The sequence below is a fragment of the Aotus nancymaae genome, unplaced genomic scaffold (genome assembly GCF_030222135.1).
Source record: "Aotus nancymaae isolate 86718 unplaced genomic scaffold, 86718_ANA_hifiasm-v0.15.2.pri h1tg000030l, whole genome shotgun sequence".
In the NCBI taxonomy this organism is placed as follows: Eukaryota; Metazoa; Chordata; class Mammalia; order Primates; family Aotidae; genus Aotus; species Aotus nancymaae.
In genome coordinates, this window is record NW_026988443.1 from 12,426,358 (window position 1) to 12,440,300 (window position 13,943).

Below are 13,943 nucleotides of genomic sequence, written 5' to 3' on the forward strand. Positions count from 1 at the left end.
CAATTCTTTAATTGCCTCTTCTCACTCCTTACCATACTAATTTGCTGAGCAAATCATTGTACCCTTTCATTGTTAATTCAAGGATTATGTCTTTCCAAACAGGTGAAAATAAATTGACTATTTCTGAATCCAGTATTAGTGACCGGCTTGTCACATTGGAGTCCTGGGCTAACGATCCTGATTATCTGAAACGTCAAGTTGGTTTCTGTGCCCAGTGGAGCTTAGACAATCTCTGTAAGTGAGAGATGTCCTTTATTACAATGTCTGTTTCCATTCCCAGACTCATTTCTTTCATAGGCTCACTGGTCTTTCTTTTGCAATGGTAAGTGCGAGTTCTTATAAGAACCTCTACCAGCAGGTTGGATATATATTCTGGCAGAAAAGTATCCTAGAGACGCTTTAGTCAAGAATTATATAGTATGCTTCTAATTCCAGCATTTTCCTGTTCAAAACCTTTACTGGCACCTAGTTTCCTGATGCATCAAAACCCTTAATTATATGACACTGTCTAACCAGCTCTTTCCAACACAAACCATTACCTTACTGTCCTACAAACAGGTCCTGATGATTGGGCCTGTTCCCCTCACTTAGAATTCCCTCTTTACTCTTCTCCCTTTCCCAACTTTGGTCTTTAAAACCCAAGTCATGTCCTACCTACACCATGAGAATTGTTCCGGATTTTTCTTTTTTCCTCCAAGGGTTGCTGGAACAAAAACTACTATAGGTTGAGTTTCTCTTATAGGTTGAATTTCTCTTATCTGAAATGCTTGGGACAAAAAGTGTTTCTGATTTCAGATTTTTTCAGATTTTGGAGTATTTGCAGATACCTGATTAAGTATCCCTAATCAAAAAATCTGAAATCCTTCATTGAGCATTTCCTTTGAGCCTCATGTCTGCACTCAAAAAGTATTGGATTTTGGAGGATTTTGGATTTTCACATTAAGAGTGATCAACCTGTATACTTCTGTATCCTCACTCCCCCATCCATAGTTAGTACTATGCTAAAGCACAACTGGACATGTAAATCCACCACCATTCTTAGCCCAGTATTGTGGGGAGGAGCTTCGTGCACAGCTTGTGAAGTGCCAGGTAAAGAATAATTCTGAAAGAGTGCAATTTGGATTTTGTTCGTACAAAATGATACTCTAGGGAATAGAAGCATAAACCTAGCAGTGCTGCCTTTCCTAGCATTTGTTTGATTGATCTTCAAATGGCAGTGCAGCAGCAAAGCTCTGGCTATGTCTCCCCACCTATTCGGCCATTTATGAGCACCTCCACTCCTTGACTAGCATAGCACTAGCTTATTTATTTGTTTGTTTATTTTTAATTTATGAAAAGTCAGTGTGTTTTACCTTTCAAGAGGATTTTTTTAATGGATACATAGTAATACATATTTTTGGAGCACATGAGATATTTTGATACAGTCATACAATTAGTAATTACCACATCAGAGTAAATGGGATATCTGTCCCCTCAAGCATTTATCATTTCTTTATGTTACAAACATTCCATTTATACTCTTGGTTTTTAAAAATTTCTTTGTTTTGTGCTTTTCTTTTCTTTTAGTTATTTTTAAATGTCCTTTAAATTATTGTTGACTGTAATCATCCTGTTATGTTGTCAAATACTAGGTGTTCTTCATTCTATCTAGCTATATTTCCATTAACCAACCCCATTTCTTCCCCAGCCCCACTACCCTTCCCAGCCTCTGGTAGTCATCCTTCTACTTTCTATCTTCATGAGTTCAATTATTTTAATTTTTAACTCCCACAAAAATTAGTGAGAACATGCAAAGTTTGTCTTTCTGTGCCTGGCTTATTTCATTTAACATCGTGTCCTCCAGTTCCATCCATGTTATTGTAAATGTCAGGATCTTATTCTTTTTTGGTGGCTGAACAGTACTCTGTTATGTATATGTGCCACATTTTCTTTATTCATTCATCTGTTGATGGACACTTAGGTTGATTCCAAATCTTGGCTGTTATGAATAGCGCTGCAGTAAACATGGGATCGCAGATATTTCTTTGATATACTAATTTCTTTTTGGTATATACCTAGCAGCAGAATTGCTGGATCACATGGTAGTTCTGTTATTTGTTTTTGTTTTTGTTTTTGTTTTTGTTTTTTGAGACAGAGTCTTGCTCTGTTGCCCAGGCTGGAGTGCAGTGGCGTGATCTCGGCTCACTGCAACTTCCACCTCCCAGGTTCAAGCAATTCTCCTGCCTCAGCCTCCCAAGAAGCTGGGACTACAGGCATGTGCCACCATGCCCAGCTTATTTTTTGTATTTTTAGTAGAGACGGGGTTTCACCATGTTAGCCAGGATGGTCTCGATCTCCTGACCTCGTGATCCACCCACCTTGGCCCCCCAAAGTGCTGGGATTACAGGCATGGGCCACTGTGCCCGGCCTGTTTTTAGTTTCTTTAGGAACCTCCATACTGTTCTCCTTAGTGGCCTTACTAATTTACGTTCCTACCAACAGTGTAAAAAAGTTACCTTTTCCGCAACCTCACCAGCATTCATTGTTGCCTGTCTTTTGAACAAATGCCGTTTTTACTGGGGTAAGATGATAGCTTATTGTAGTTTTGATTTGGATTTCTCCAATTATCAGTAATGTTTAGCATCTGTTTGCCATTTGTATGTCTTCTTTTGAGAAATGTCTATTCAGATCTTTTGCCCATTTTTTAAGCAGATTATTAGATGTTTTCCCATTGAGTTATTTGAGCTCCTTATGTATTCTGGATATTAATCCTTTATCAGATGGATAGTTTGCAGATAGTTTCTCCCATTCTGTGGGATGCCTCTTTGTTGATCATTTCCTTTGCAGTACAGAAACTTTTTAACTTAATATCATCCCATTCGTCCATTTTTGCTTTGGTGCCTGAGCTTTTGGGGTATTCAAGAAATCTTTACCCAGATCAGTGTCCTGGAGAGTTTCCCCAGTACTTTCTTATAGTAGAGCTTCATAGTTTGAGGTCTTAGATTTAAGTCTTTAATACATTTTGATTTGATTTTTGTAGATGGTGACAGATAGAGGTCTAGTGTTATTCTTTTGTTTATAGATAACTAGTTTTTCTAGCACCATTTATTGAAGACACTGTCCTTTCCCCCAATGTATATTCTTGGCACCTTTGTTGAAAACCAGTTCACCGTAGATGTATGGATTTATTTCTGGATTCTCTATTCTGTTCCATTGGTCCCTGTGTCTGTTTTTATGCTAGTACCATGCAGTTTGGGTTACTATAACTCTGTAGTATAATTTGAAGTCAAGTAATGTGATTCCTCCAGTTTTGTTTTTTGCTCAGGGTAACTTTGCTATTCTGGGTCTTTTGTAGTTCTGTATAGATTTTAGGATTTTTTTCTATTTCTTTGAAGAATGTCATTGGTATTTTGATAAGGATTGCATGGAATCTGTAGGTTGCTTTGAGTATTATAGACATTTTAACAATATTGATTCTTTCAATCCGTGAACAGGGTGTATATTTGTGTCCTCTTCAATTTCTTGCATTAGTGTTTTATAGTTTTCATTGTAGAGATCTTTCACTTCTTCGATTAAGTTTATTCCTAAATATCTTATTTTATTTATAGCTTTTGTAAATGCAATTACTTTCTTGATTTCTTCTTCAGATTGTTTGCTATTGGCATATAGAAATGCTATCAATTTTTGCATACAATTTTGTATGCTGCAACTTTACTGAATTTGCTTTTTAGTCTAATAGTTTTTTGGCAGATTTTTTAGGTTTTCCCAAATATAAGATCATATTCTCCACAAATATGGATAATTTGACTTCTTCCTTTCTATTTTGGATGCCCTTTATTTCTTTCTCTTGTCTGATTGCTGTAGCTGGCACTAGCTTTTTCTTTTCCTCACAGCAGCCTGCCTTAGAAACATGAACACTCTTTCTTTTGCAGTTCTAAAAGAAGGTAGACAGCTGACCTATGAGAAAGTGAACTTGAGTAGCATTAGGGCCATGCTGAATAGCAATGACGTCAGCGAGTACCTGAAGATCTCACCTCATGGCTTAGAGGTAGGTAATGCTTCCACAGATGGACCCTTTGGGAGATGATAGGGTAATCATTTTAATCCTTGCATAACCAGTTGTCTTAGGGCTGGTGCTTCCCTCTTTCCCTGTATTTTAAAAATGTTGCTTACTTCATGGGGAAGTCTTGATGAAAGAGCTGCTTGTGAACAGAAGGTACCGTAAGGCACTAGACATTTCAGGATTAAAGAACTGTTTGAAAAGTGGCTGCAAACAATTCTTTGATTCTGTGTACCATCAAATGCCTTATATAGTTTGGTTTTGTACTTTTCATCACTGAGGATGGACTGAGGAAGCAATATTCCACCAGAAGCTTTAATAAGGAAAAATACACTCAGCCTTCCCAGTAGTCATTTATCTTCCGTGGTCTTCAGGCCCTGATGATTGATTGTCACATTTTTTGGTTTTGCCAGGCTCGCTGTGATGCCTCCTCTTTTGAAAGTGTGCGTTGCACCTTTTGTGTGGATGCCGGTGTATGGTACTATGAAGTAACAGTGGTCACTTCTGGTGTCATGCAGATTGGCTGGGCTACTCGAGACAGCAAATTCCTCAATCACGTGAGTACCCTAGAGAACTGTGCAAATGGGGAGAGTGGCAGTTTGCTTTTTCCCCCTAGTTAGTGGATGGAAAATACTTTAGACATATTTATTTTTCAAATAGATTTGCTCAATAATCTTTTCTTGGGCAGAGCCACATGGTACCAGATCCCTAACAATGATCTGCTAAACTGATAGAGAAATAGAAAAACATAAGTGAAATTACCCTTCAGCCTTTTTTTCTTGAGTCTTAAGTTGACACTAATTTTTCACCTAGAGACTGGATGTGTCCTTTGTCTTTGTATTCTCCTCTTCCGCCCCAGCCACATGTTTGGCTCAGTTCTTATACTGGAACTAGTGCTGATTAATACCTTGAGTTTAAGCTTTAAGAGCTTTGTAGGAATTCTCTTCCTTTCAAAAAATAGTGTTGGCTTGACTTTTTTCACTTGACTTTTACCTAATAATTAGTTGGCACATTTTTCTCAATATTTAGTTATTTATCTTTTGTTATAGAAAGCTATAATATAAAAGGGAAAATTAAATCCTAGAGTAAGTAGCATTGGGCTACCTCTACCTGAGTTTGAGAGGTGGTCAAGTTCCCCACTTTCCTACAGATGTATGATTTCTGGCCACTTTATACCCTTCTAACACCCGGGCCAAGTGGCTTTCTTCTGTTGATCAAATTATAAGCTGTTTGGAATTAATCCGGTTTTGATCAGTAATATTTTGTTTTCATATGGTTTTTACCATTTGAGCTAGGGAAAGCCCCTTGGATTATTTTGTTAATCTAAATAATACCTACCCCCCAATCCAATATGTAAGATCCTGGGATGGGTTTTAGAAGTGATCTAACAAAATCAAACTAAGCTTGCTGACCATAAGCATGTTGAAGTTCAGGTTTTTTGCTTTATTTTTAGAGACAATTCTCACTGTGTTGCTCAGGCTGGCCTTGAACTCTTGGGCTCAAGCCATCCTCTTACCTGAGCCTCCCGAGTAGCTGGAACTATAGGTACATGCCATGGTGCCCTACTTGTAAGCATAGTTTTTAAAGGGCCATTTCAGCAAGGCTGTATTTCACCCTGTAATTATTGATGGCGTATTATTAAAACTCCTAGGCTGGAGAGAGACAAATTGGAGGAAAAGGGCCTGTGGAGAGGTCAAGTCTGGACTCTTGTCTAGGGTGGAGAACTAGACCCCAGTCTGCCAATCTTCTGATTCCCACAATAGTTTTTACTGTTACAATTTCCATTTCACAGATGAGAAAACTGAGACAGAGTAGGAAGAAACTCATACCGGAATTCAGTGGCCTTACTATTTATTCTACAACATTTGTTTTCTTTGTATTCAAAAATGGGAAAAATTTCAGAGAATCAGCTATTTTCCTCATTTGGAAGTGAAAAATTGTTCTACAACTAGAAGTAATAGGGATTCTTCCAGGGAGGAAGCTTCGATATAAAATTTGTCTCTCCTGATTTGTCAGCAAACACACTACAGGTCTAGGTGTAGTATATCTGACACTGAATGTTACCAATTTGTTTTTTTAATGGCCAGTGAAGCTGGATATAGTTTCATCTGCTCGATGAAACTATAATTTTTGCCATGTAGTTGCAGATCTTTGGCTTCTCAAGTTAAAAGACTTAAATACTATTTTCTTATCCTCTAGATCATTTGACAGGCTGTTGGTTTCTTTAAAAACAAACATTTTTCCCTGATCCAAGCATTAGCTGATTCCCTATTAGAAATTGATACAGTCTGATATGATGTCTTTTCCCAAATACAGGATCTTAATGATGTTGCCATATTTAAAACCTTGCTTCAAATGTACATTATTCTAGTGATTCTGAATCTTTTTGCCTGTGCAGACAGGGTGTGATTCTATGGAATAAGACATTCCTAGGATATACCCAATTTCAAAAGATTCCAAGTCTCTGCATAGTGCCTCTTACTTGAACTCTTACTGCTTAGGTTTCCATTTTGAAAGACTAACTACTGGGCTCAAAGTTAGGTAATTAAAATAAGAAGCTTAAGGATAGTTCTGTTTAGGTCACCTACAGAACAGTTTGTCTTGTTGCTTTGGCCAGGAGCAATGGCTCACATCTGTAATCCCAGCACTTTGGGAAGCTGAGATGGGTGGGTCACTTAAGGTCAGGAGTTTGACTGGCCGACATGGTGAAACCCCACTAAAAATGCAAAAATTAGCTGGGGCGTGGTGGTGGCCATCTGTTATCCCAGCTATTTGGAAGCCTGAGGCAGGAGAATCCCTTGAACCTGGAAGGCAGAGTGAGCCCAGATAGCTTAACTGCACTCCAGCCTGGGCAAGAGAGCGAGACTCCGTCTCAAAAATAAATAAATATCTTTTGCCTTTTCATGAGTGTCTGTTATGTGATAGGTCTTTTACATATTCATTTCTAATCTGTCTGAGAGTTTGGAAAGGTATTGTTCTGCCATTTAAAGATGAGGAAAATCAAGTTTAGATAAATTAAGAAACCTGCCCAAAGCCATCTAGTCTCCAGCTGCTGGAGATTTCAAACCCTACTCAGAATAGCCTGTGCTTCTTCCCCTGATGAAGCATCCTGCCTTGGAGAAAATGACTCTGACTATTTCAGACAGACAAGGATAACTTAGAAGCTTGTCTGGGGCCTCCAGATTATGGAGAAGCTTGGAAACTAGACAGGCTCCAAGGCAATGTCAGGGCCAACAGATAGGAAGTACAACAGCCAGTGTTTTAGGGGAATGATCTGGCCAGCATGCAGCCACCATTGCTGCTGGAAATCAATCCTAACCATCCTTCTGTGTGGGATCACTTGCATCACTTGCACCATACTGACTGCTCAATAGGAAAGGCCAGCTGGCCAAGCCTAGGTCATATCTTACCTTTCCACTTCCAGAGGAGAAGGCAGAACACTGTCTTCGTACATTTCCCATAACAGGAAGCAGTTGGGATGCTATACAGCAGGAAAAAGGACAGTGTCCACCACATGGGTAAGAGACTCAAACTATTCCCTGAATGACAAGCTTTGGGTAAACTTTCTTTTGTTTGTTTTTGATAATGTTTCCATTGCTAAAATATGCATGACAAAAAAACAGGTAGTTCAAAATAAATACTAAGCTAGCCATTCTATTCTCTCATTTATCTGTCCTAGCCAATGGAAACCAAAGTTAATCCTTTTGGGAATGTTTTGAGCTAAGAGAAGGTGTAGGACATCTAGGTTGTTCTCTGAGATATAAGCTCAAGAGATTTTTAAAGTGCATCTCTGTTAGGCAAGAGGCATCTTCTTAAATCTGTAGATGCTGCTCTGTAAAGTTACTAGAGTTCTGTCTTTGTCCTGTAATGCCACTCTGCTGTGGAATTTATCCAGGCATCAAAGACATTGCATGGTAAAGAATGTGTAATAAGTCTGCTCTTTACCAACTCATGGTGGCTAGCTTCTAGGAATTTCTTTCAAGTGTTCTGTCAAGGACTTCTCAGGACATTAGAAGATAAAGATAGAAAAGAATTGCTTATCTTTTACCTATGCCCCAGTGCCTATATTTTAGTGGTTTTTAAGTTTTTTACTTACTAACTTGTTCAGTCTTTGAAAGGGATGGCAAGACATTCTTTCTAGCAAGTGGTGAATTTCTTTGTTTTGTTTTGTTTTGAGACAGTCTTCACTGTCACCCAGGCTGGGGCGCAGTGGCATGTGATCTTAGCTCACTGCAACCTCCGCCTCCCAGGTTCAGGTGATTCTCGTGCCACAGCCACCAGAGTTAACTGGGATTACAGATGTGCGCCACCACACATGGCTAACTTTTGTATTTTTGGTAGAGACAGGGTTTTGCCCTGTTGTCCAGGCTGTTCTCAAACTCCTGGCCTCATGTGATTCGCCTCCCAAAGTGCTGAAATTACAGGCATGAGCCACTGCTCCTGGCAGCCTTGGGTGGCAAATTTCTAAGGAAATCAGATGGAAGCTCATTTAACTCTTGAATAGTCTGAATAGTGAATATCAATAGCTATTTGAGAAGAGTCATTTGGAGAGCATTCTTCTAAATTCAATATATTGTAATCCAAAAATTCAGTACAAAATTGTTGAGTTGTCAGGACTTTTTTTCCAATCTGTCTCCTCACTGTATTGTTTGCCCTATAGAATAAGCAGGATCAGGACCTGATCTTACTTGGATTTGGCCATTTTCAATTTCTTTCTCTGGTAAAGCTTTTCACGATTGATCCTTAAAGATAGCAGCTGTCTGATTTGCATGCTTCTTCTATTGTTTATAAGCACTCAAAATAATTTCTTAAAATCTCAGCCACCCTTTTATTTTAACAGTTCTGTGAAATAATTGAAAGGCAGTAAGTAAGAAAAAGAAGAAATTGACTGGGTGCAGTAGCTCATGCCTGTAATCCCAGCACTTTGGGAGACCGAGGCGGCAGAGGTCAGGAGTTTGAGACCAGCCTGACCAACATGGAAAAACCCCGTCTCTACCAAAAATACAAAATTAGCTGGGTGTGGTGGCGCATGCCTGTAATCCCAGCTACTTGGGAGGCTGAGGCAGAAGAATTGCTTGAAACCTGGGAGGCAGAGGTTGTGATGAGCCAAGATTACACCATTGTACTCCAACCTGGGCAACAAGAGCAAACCTCCATCTCAAAAATAAATAAATAAAAAGAAGAAACTGTTGGGCGTGGGGGCTCATGCCTGTAATCACAGCACTTTGGGAGGTAGAGGCAGGCTGATCACCTGAGGTTGGGAGTTCAAGACCAGCCTGGCCAATATGGAGAAATCCTGTCTCTACTAAAAATACAAAATCAGCCGGTCGCGGTGGTGCATGCCTGTAATCCCAGCTACCCAGGAGGCTGAGGCAGGAGAATTGCTTGAACCCAGGAGGTAGAGGTTGCAGTGAGCTGAGATTGCACCATTGCCCTCCAGCCTGGGCAACAAGAGTGAAACTCTGTCTCAAAAAAAAAAAAAAAGAAGAAACTGCCAAGGACCTGTATGATGCTCAAATCAAGCTGATCTTAGAATAGCTTTTAGCTGTGTGTCCACTGTAACCTTTCTCTTGTCTTCAGTTTTGAAATCTCAGAATATTTGGGTATTTTGAAGTCTGCTAGATGCAAGAAAGGTATTTGCCTGGTCTTATCTTGTTACTGGAAAGGGTCTGGATCCAGACCCCATAAGACAGTTCTTGGACCTCGCAGAAGAAAGAATTTGGAGCGAGTCCATAGAATAAAGTGAAAACAACTTTATTAGAGAAATGAAAGAATGGCTACTCTATAGGCAGAGCAGCGGCATGGACTGCTCAACTGAGTATAGTTATTTCTCGATTACATACTAAACAGGGGTGGATTATTCATGAGTTTTCTGGAAAAGGGACAGGCACTTCCGGAACTGAGGGTTTCCCTCCTTTTTAGATTATATAGTATAACTTCCAAACTGCCATGGTATTTGTAAACTGTCATGGCAACTGTGAGAGTGTCTTTTAGCATGCTAATACATTGTAATTAGCATATAATGAACAGTGAGGTTGACCAGAGGTCACGTTTGTCTCCCTCTTTGTTTTAGTGGGTTTTGGCCAGCTTCTTTATCGCATCCTGTTTTATCAACAGGGTCTTTGTGACCTGTATCTTATGCTGACCTCCTGTCTCATCCAAGAATTTAGGTTCAAATTGTGGCTCTGTTTCTTGGGCAAGTAATGTATGCTTAGGCCAGTTGGTTGACCTCTCTGAGCCTTTGTTTCCTCTTAAAATGGAGTCTAATGCTACCAGCCTCATGGTAGTTAGTGAAAATTAAATGAACCAACAAATGTGAAAGTGCCTGGACAAAGGAGGCACTGGGCACATATTTGCTGGTGAAGTCATTATCTATTCACTTGGAACCAGGCCTCTAAGTCATAATTTTAGTATTCTCCAAAAACCGTGAGTTCTCTCTTCATACAGAAAACCTAGAATCCCAGCCACTAGGTCAATGGCCATAAAAGACACACTCTTTTCCCAGGTCAGAGCAGGCAGACTTGCTAATCTTCTGGGCCTTGTCTCTCTCCAGGAAGGCTATGGCATTGGGGATGATGAATACTCCTGTGCGTATGATGGCTGCCGGCAGCTGATTTGGTACAATGCCAGAAGTAAGCCTCACATACACCCATGCTGGAAAGAAGGTATTCATGCTCTCCATTATAAATGTATCAAGTGGGTTATTATGAGGCATTTATTACATTAAGCCTTAAAATGTCTTAGAAGAAAAAAAAAAATTAAAAAAAAAATGTCTTAGAAGAAGATCAAATGCGAAAAGAGATAGTAGCTTTTGTGTAGCTGACAAGGATGTAAGTGGTATTCCTCTGATAAACTTACCTCTGGTGGAGTCCTTCCTGTAACAAAAACATTTCAGAAAATAAAATGTTTACATTAGTCAGAAAAGTGTACTCTTAAGATTAATATGAATTCTATTTTCCACTTTGGATCTGTTTTGAATTAAAGCAGCCATGGCGATATCAGGGACACTGCAGTTGTAATGCCACTAAAATGAGGATTTTTCAGGGAGAAGATGGCTATGGAACAGGTCCTATCCAGTGGCCATGCTTTAAAGAAGTACAGTCATATGGTAGAGAATATAACCTCTGGAAGGATTTGATTCCTAGCATCAGAGCTAGATAGAGGATATAACCCAGCTCTTTCTCCAAGCATCCCTCTCTCATTTTGCTACCCTAATCAGCATCATGAATATAAACTGAATTTTTAGGCATGATAAGAAAGAAGGAATTTAGGCTGAGGCAGGTGGATTACTTGAAGTCAGTTCAAGACCAGCTGGCCAACATGGCGAAACCCCGTCTCTACTAAAACGCAAAAATTAGCCAAGTGTGGTAGTGCCCACTTGTGGTCCCAGCTACTTGGGAGGCTGAGGCGGGAAAATCACTTGAACCTAGGAGGCGGAGGTTGCAGTGAGCCGGGATTGCGCCACTGCACTCCAGCCTGGGCAACAGAGTGAGACTCCATCTCAAAAAAAAAAAAAAAAAAAGGAAAGAAAGCAGGAATTTGCCCACTCCCAAACAGCTCCACTTGATTAAATTGATGGTGTAGGGGGAGAAAAAAACAGAAAGGCCAACAGGAACACTCATTTTAATGGCTTGCAAGTTCTTGAAGGAACATAAAACTCCTTCATTTAATAGAGCGTAAGATAAAGGCACTGTTTTCAAAAACTAGCTGGTTTTCTAATAAGAATTTTTTAAAGGATTATTCAATAATGTTTATTATAAAAATTTGAAAAATAGAAAAAGAACAAAATGAATAAACCAAAAATCCCCTGTAATTTCTCCATTGAGAGATTTTTTAAAAACACTTAAATTATATATATGTATTTGTTGTTGTTGTTATACTTAATACCTTGAATAGCTTTCCAGGTTTTTTTTTTTTTTGAGACAGAGTTTCGCTCTTGTTACCCAGGCTGGAGTGCAATGGCAAGATCTCGGCTCACTGCAACCTCCGCCTCCTGGGTTCAGGCAATTCTCCTGCCTCAGCCTCCCAAGTAGCTGGGATTACAGGCACGTACCACCACGCCCAGCTAATTTTTTGTATTTTTAGTAGAGACGGGGTTTTACCATGTTGACCAGGATGGTCTCGATCTCTTGACCTCGTGATCCACCCGCCTCGGCCTCCCAAAGTGCTGGGATTACAGGCTTGAGCCACTGCGCCCGGCCCTCAGGTTATTAAATAACATTACTTTTTATTGTTGTTGTTTTTGAGACAGGGTCTTGTCTATCGCCCAGGCTTGAGTACAGTGGCAGGATCACAGTTCATACAGCCTTGACCTCCCAGGCACAATCCATCCTCTCACCTCAGCCTCTGCAGTAGCTGGGACTATGGGGACACACCACCATGCCTGGCTAATTTTAGTATTTTTTTTGTTAGAGACAGAATTTTGCCATGTTGCCCAGGCTAGTCTTAAACTTCTGGGCTCAAGTGATCCATCCACCTCTGGCCTCTCAAAGTGTTGGGATTACAGGCTTGAGCCACCATGGCCCAGCCAATAACATTACTTTTAATGGCTTCTCAAATTTTCACTATATAGTTGTACTATAATATACTAAATAATGCCTCATTGTTGGGCATTGACATTTTTGCCTTTTAAAATTATCGTTAGAGACCACTCTGGATTTTCTCAAGACAAAACCGTTAGAAGTGAAACTTCTCTGGCAAGGGGGATATAGAATTTCAAAGTTTTTGCTGTATTTTGCCAGATTTTCCTCTACCAGCATCGAGTATCCATTTTTCTTGTCATTACTGTGTAATTTCATTTGTTTACCTTTGACAAATAAATTTATTTATCTTATCTTTCAAAACCAAAATTGGGCCAGACATGGTGGCTCATACTTGTAATCCCAGCACTTAAGGAGGTTGAAGCATGGGGATCCTTTCAGAGGATCACTTGGGACCCGGAGTTTGAAATTAGCCTGGGCTACATAATGAGACCCCCCCATCTCTACAAAAAATTTTAAAGATTTTCCAGGTGTGGTGGCACGTGCCTATAGTCCTAGTTACTCAGGAGGCTGAAGCAGGAGGATCACTTGAGCCCAGGAGTTTGAGCTCAGTGAGCTAGGATTGCACAACTGCACTCCAGCCTGGGTAATGGAGCAAGACCCTGTCTTAACAACAAAAACAACAACAAAACCAAAAACTGAAACCTTACAGTTTTACGTTATTCGATAAGTAAATATACTTTTTTTTTTTTTGAGATGGAGTCTTACTCTGTCACCCAGGCTGGAGTGCGGTGGTGCAATCTCAGCTCATTGCAACCTCCACGTCCCAGGTTCAAGTGATTTTCGTGCCTCAGGCGCCCGAGTAGCTGGGATCACAGGTGCGCGCCACCACACTCAGCTAATTTTTGTATTTTTAGTAGAGATGGGGTTTCACCATGTTGGCCAGGCTGGTCTTGAACTCCTGACCTCAGGTGATCAGCCCATCTCAGTCTCCCGAAGTGCTGGGATTACAGGCATGAGCCACCTCACCCAGCCTGCCTTGCCTTTTTTTTTTTTAAAGGCATGTTTTGGGGTAGTTATCTAAGGAGTTATAAATCTCACCAGAGTGGCAAGTAAACACATGATTTTGATCTTCCCATATTTCATGGAGCCCAAAATGTATCTTTATCCCCACATTTTAACATCTTTGAAATTGGGATGTATCTTAAGACTGGCTTGTCATAATTTAACTGGCAGTATTTTTTTCTTGTTGTTATATTAAAATATTGGTGTATAGGGGTCAGATCAGTTGCAGAAGAAACAAAGATGAATATGTTGAATGAATAGCTAAAGATGCAGACTTAATACAGTGCCATTGAAACACTTGAGATGCTTAGCAGAGAATCTTGGTAGTACACATCATTATCCTAACAGTGTTTCACTTT

General features: G+C 39.9%; 1 protein-coding gene across 7 annotated transcripts in view; it reads left to right on the forward strand.

The window, feature by feature from the left end:
- The window catches only part of RSPRY1 (ring finger and SPRY domain containing 1), a 51,682-nt gene that overhangs the window by 27,972 nt on the left and 9,767 nt on the right, over positions 1-13,943 (forward strand). For all 7 annotated transcript variants that reach the window (XM_012447897.3, XM_012447898.3, XM_012447893.3 and 4 more), the window contains 4 exons: positions 103-234; positions 3,912-4,027; positions 4,453-4,596; positions 10,593-10,704. In XM_012447897.3, coding sequence (XP_012303320.1) covers positions 103-234; positions 3,912-4,027; positions 4,453-4,596; positions 10,593-10,704 — 504 coding nt within the window. The remainder of the gene's footprint in view (positions 1-102; positions 235-3,911; positions 4,028-4,452; positions 4,597-10,592; positions 10,705-13,943) is intronic.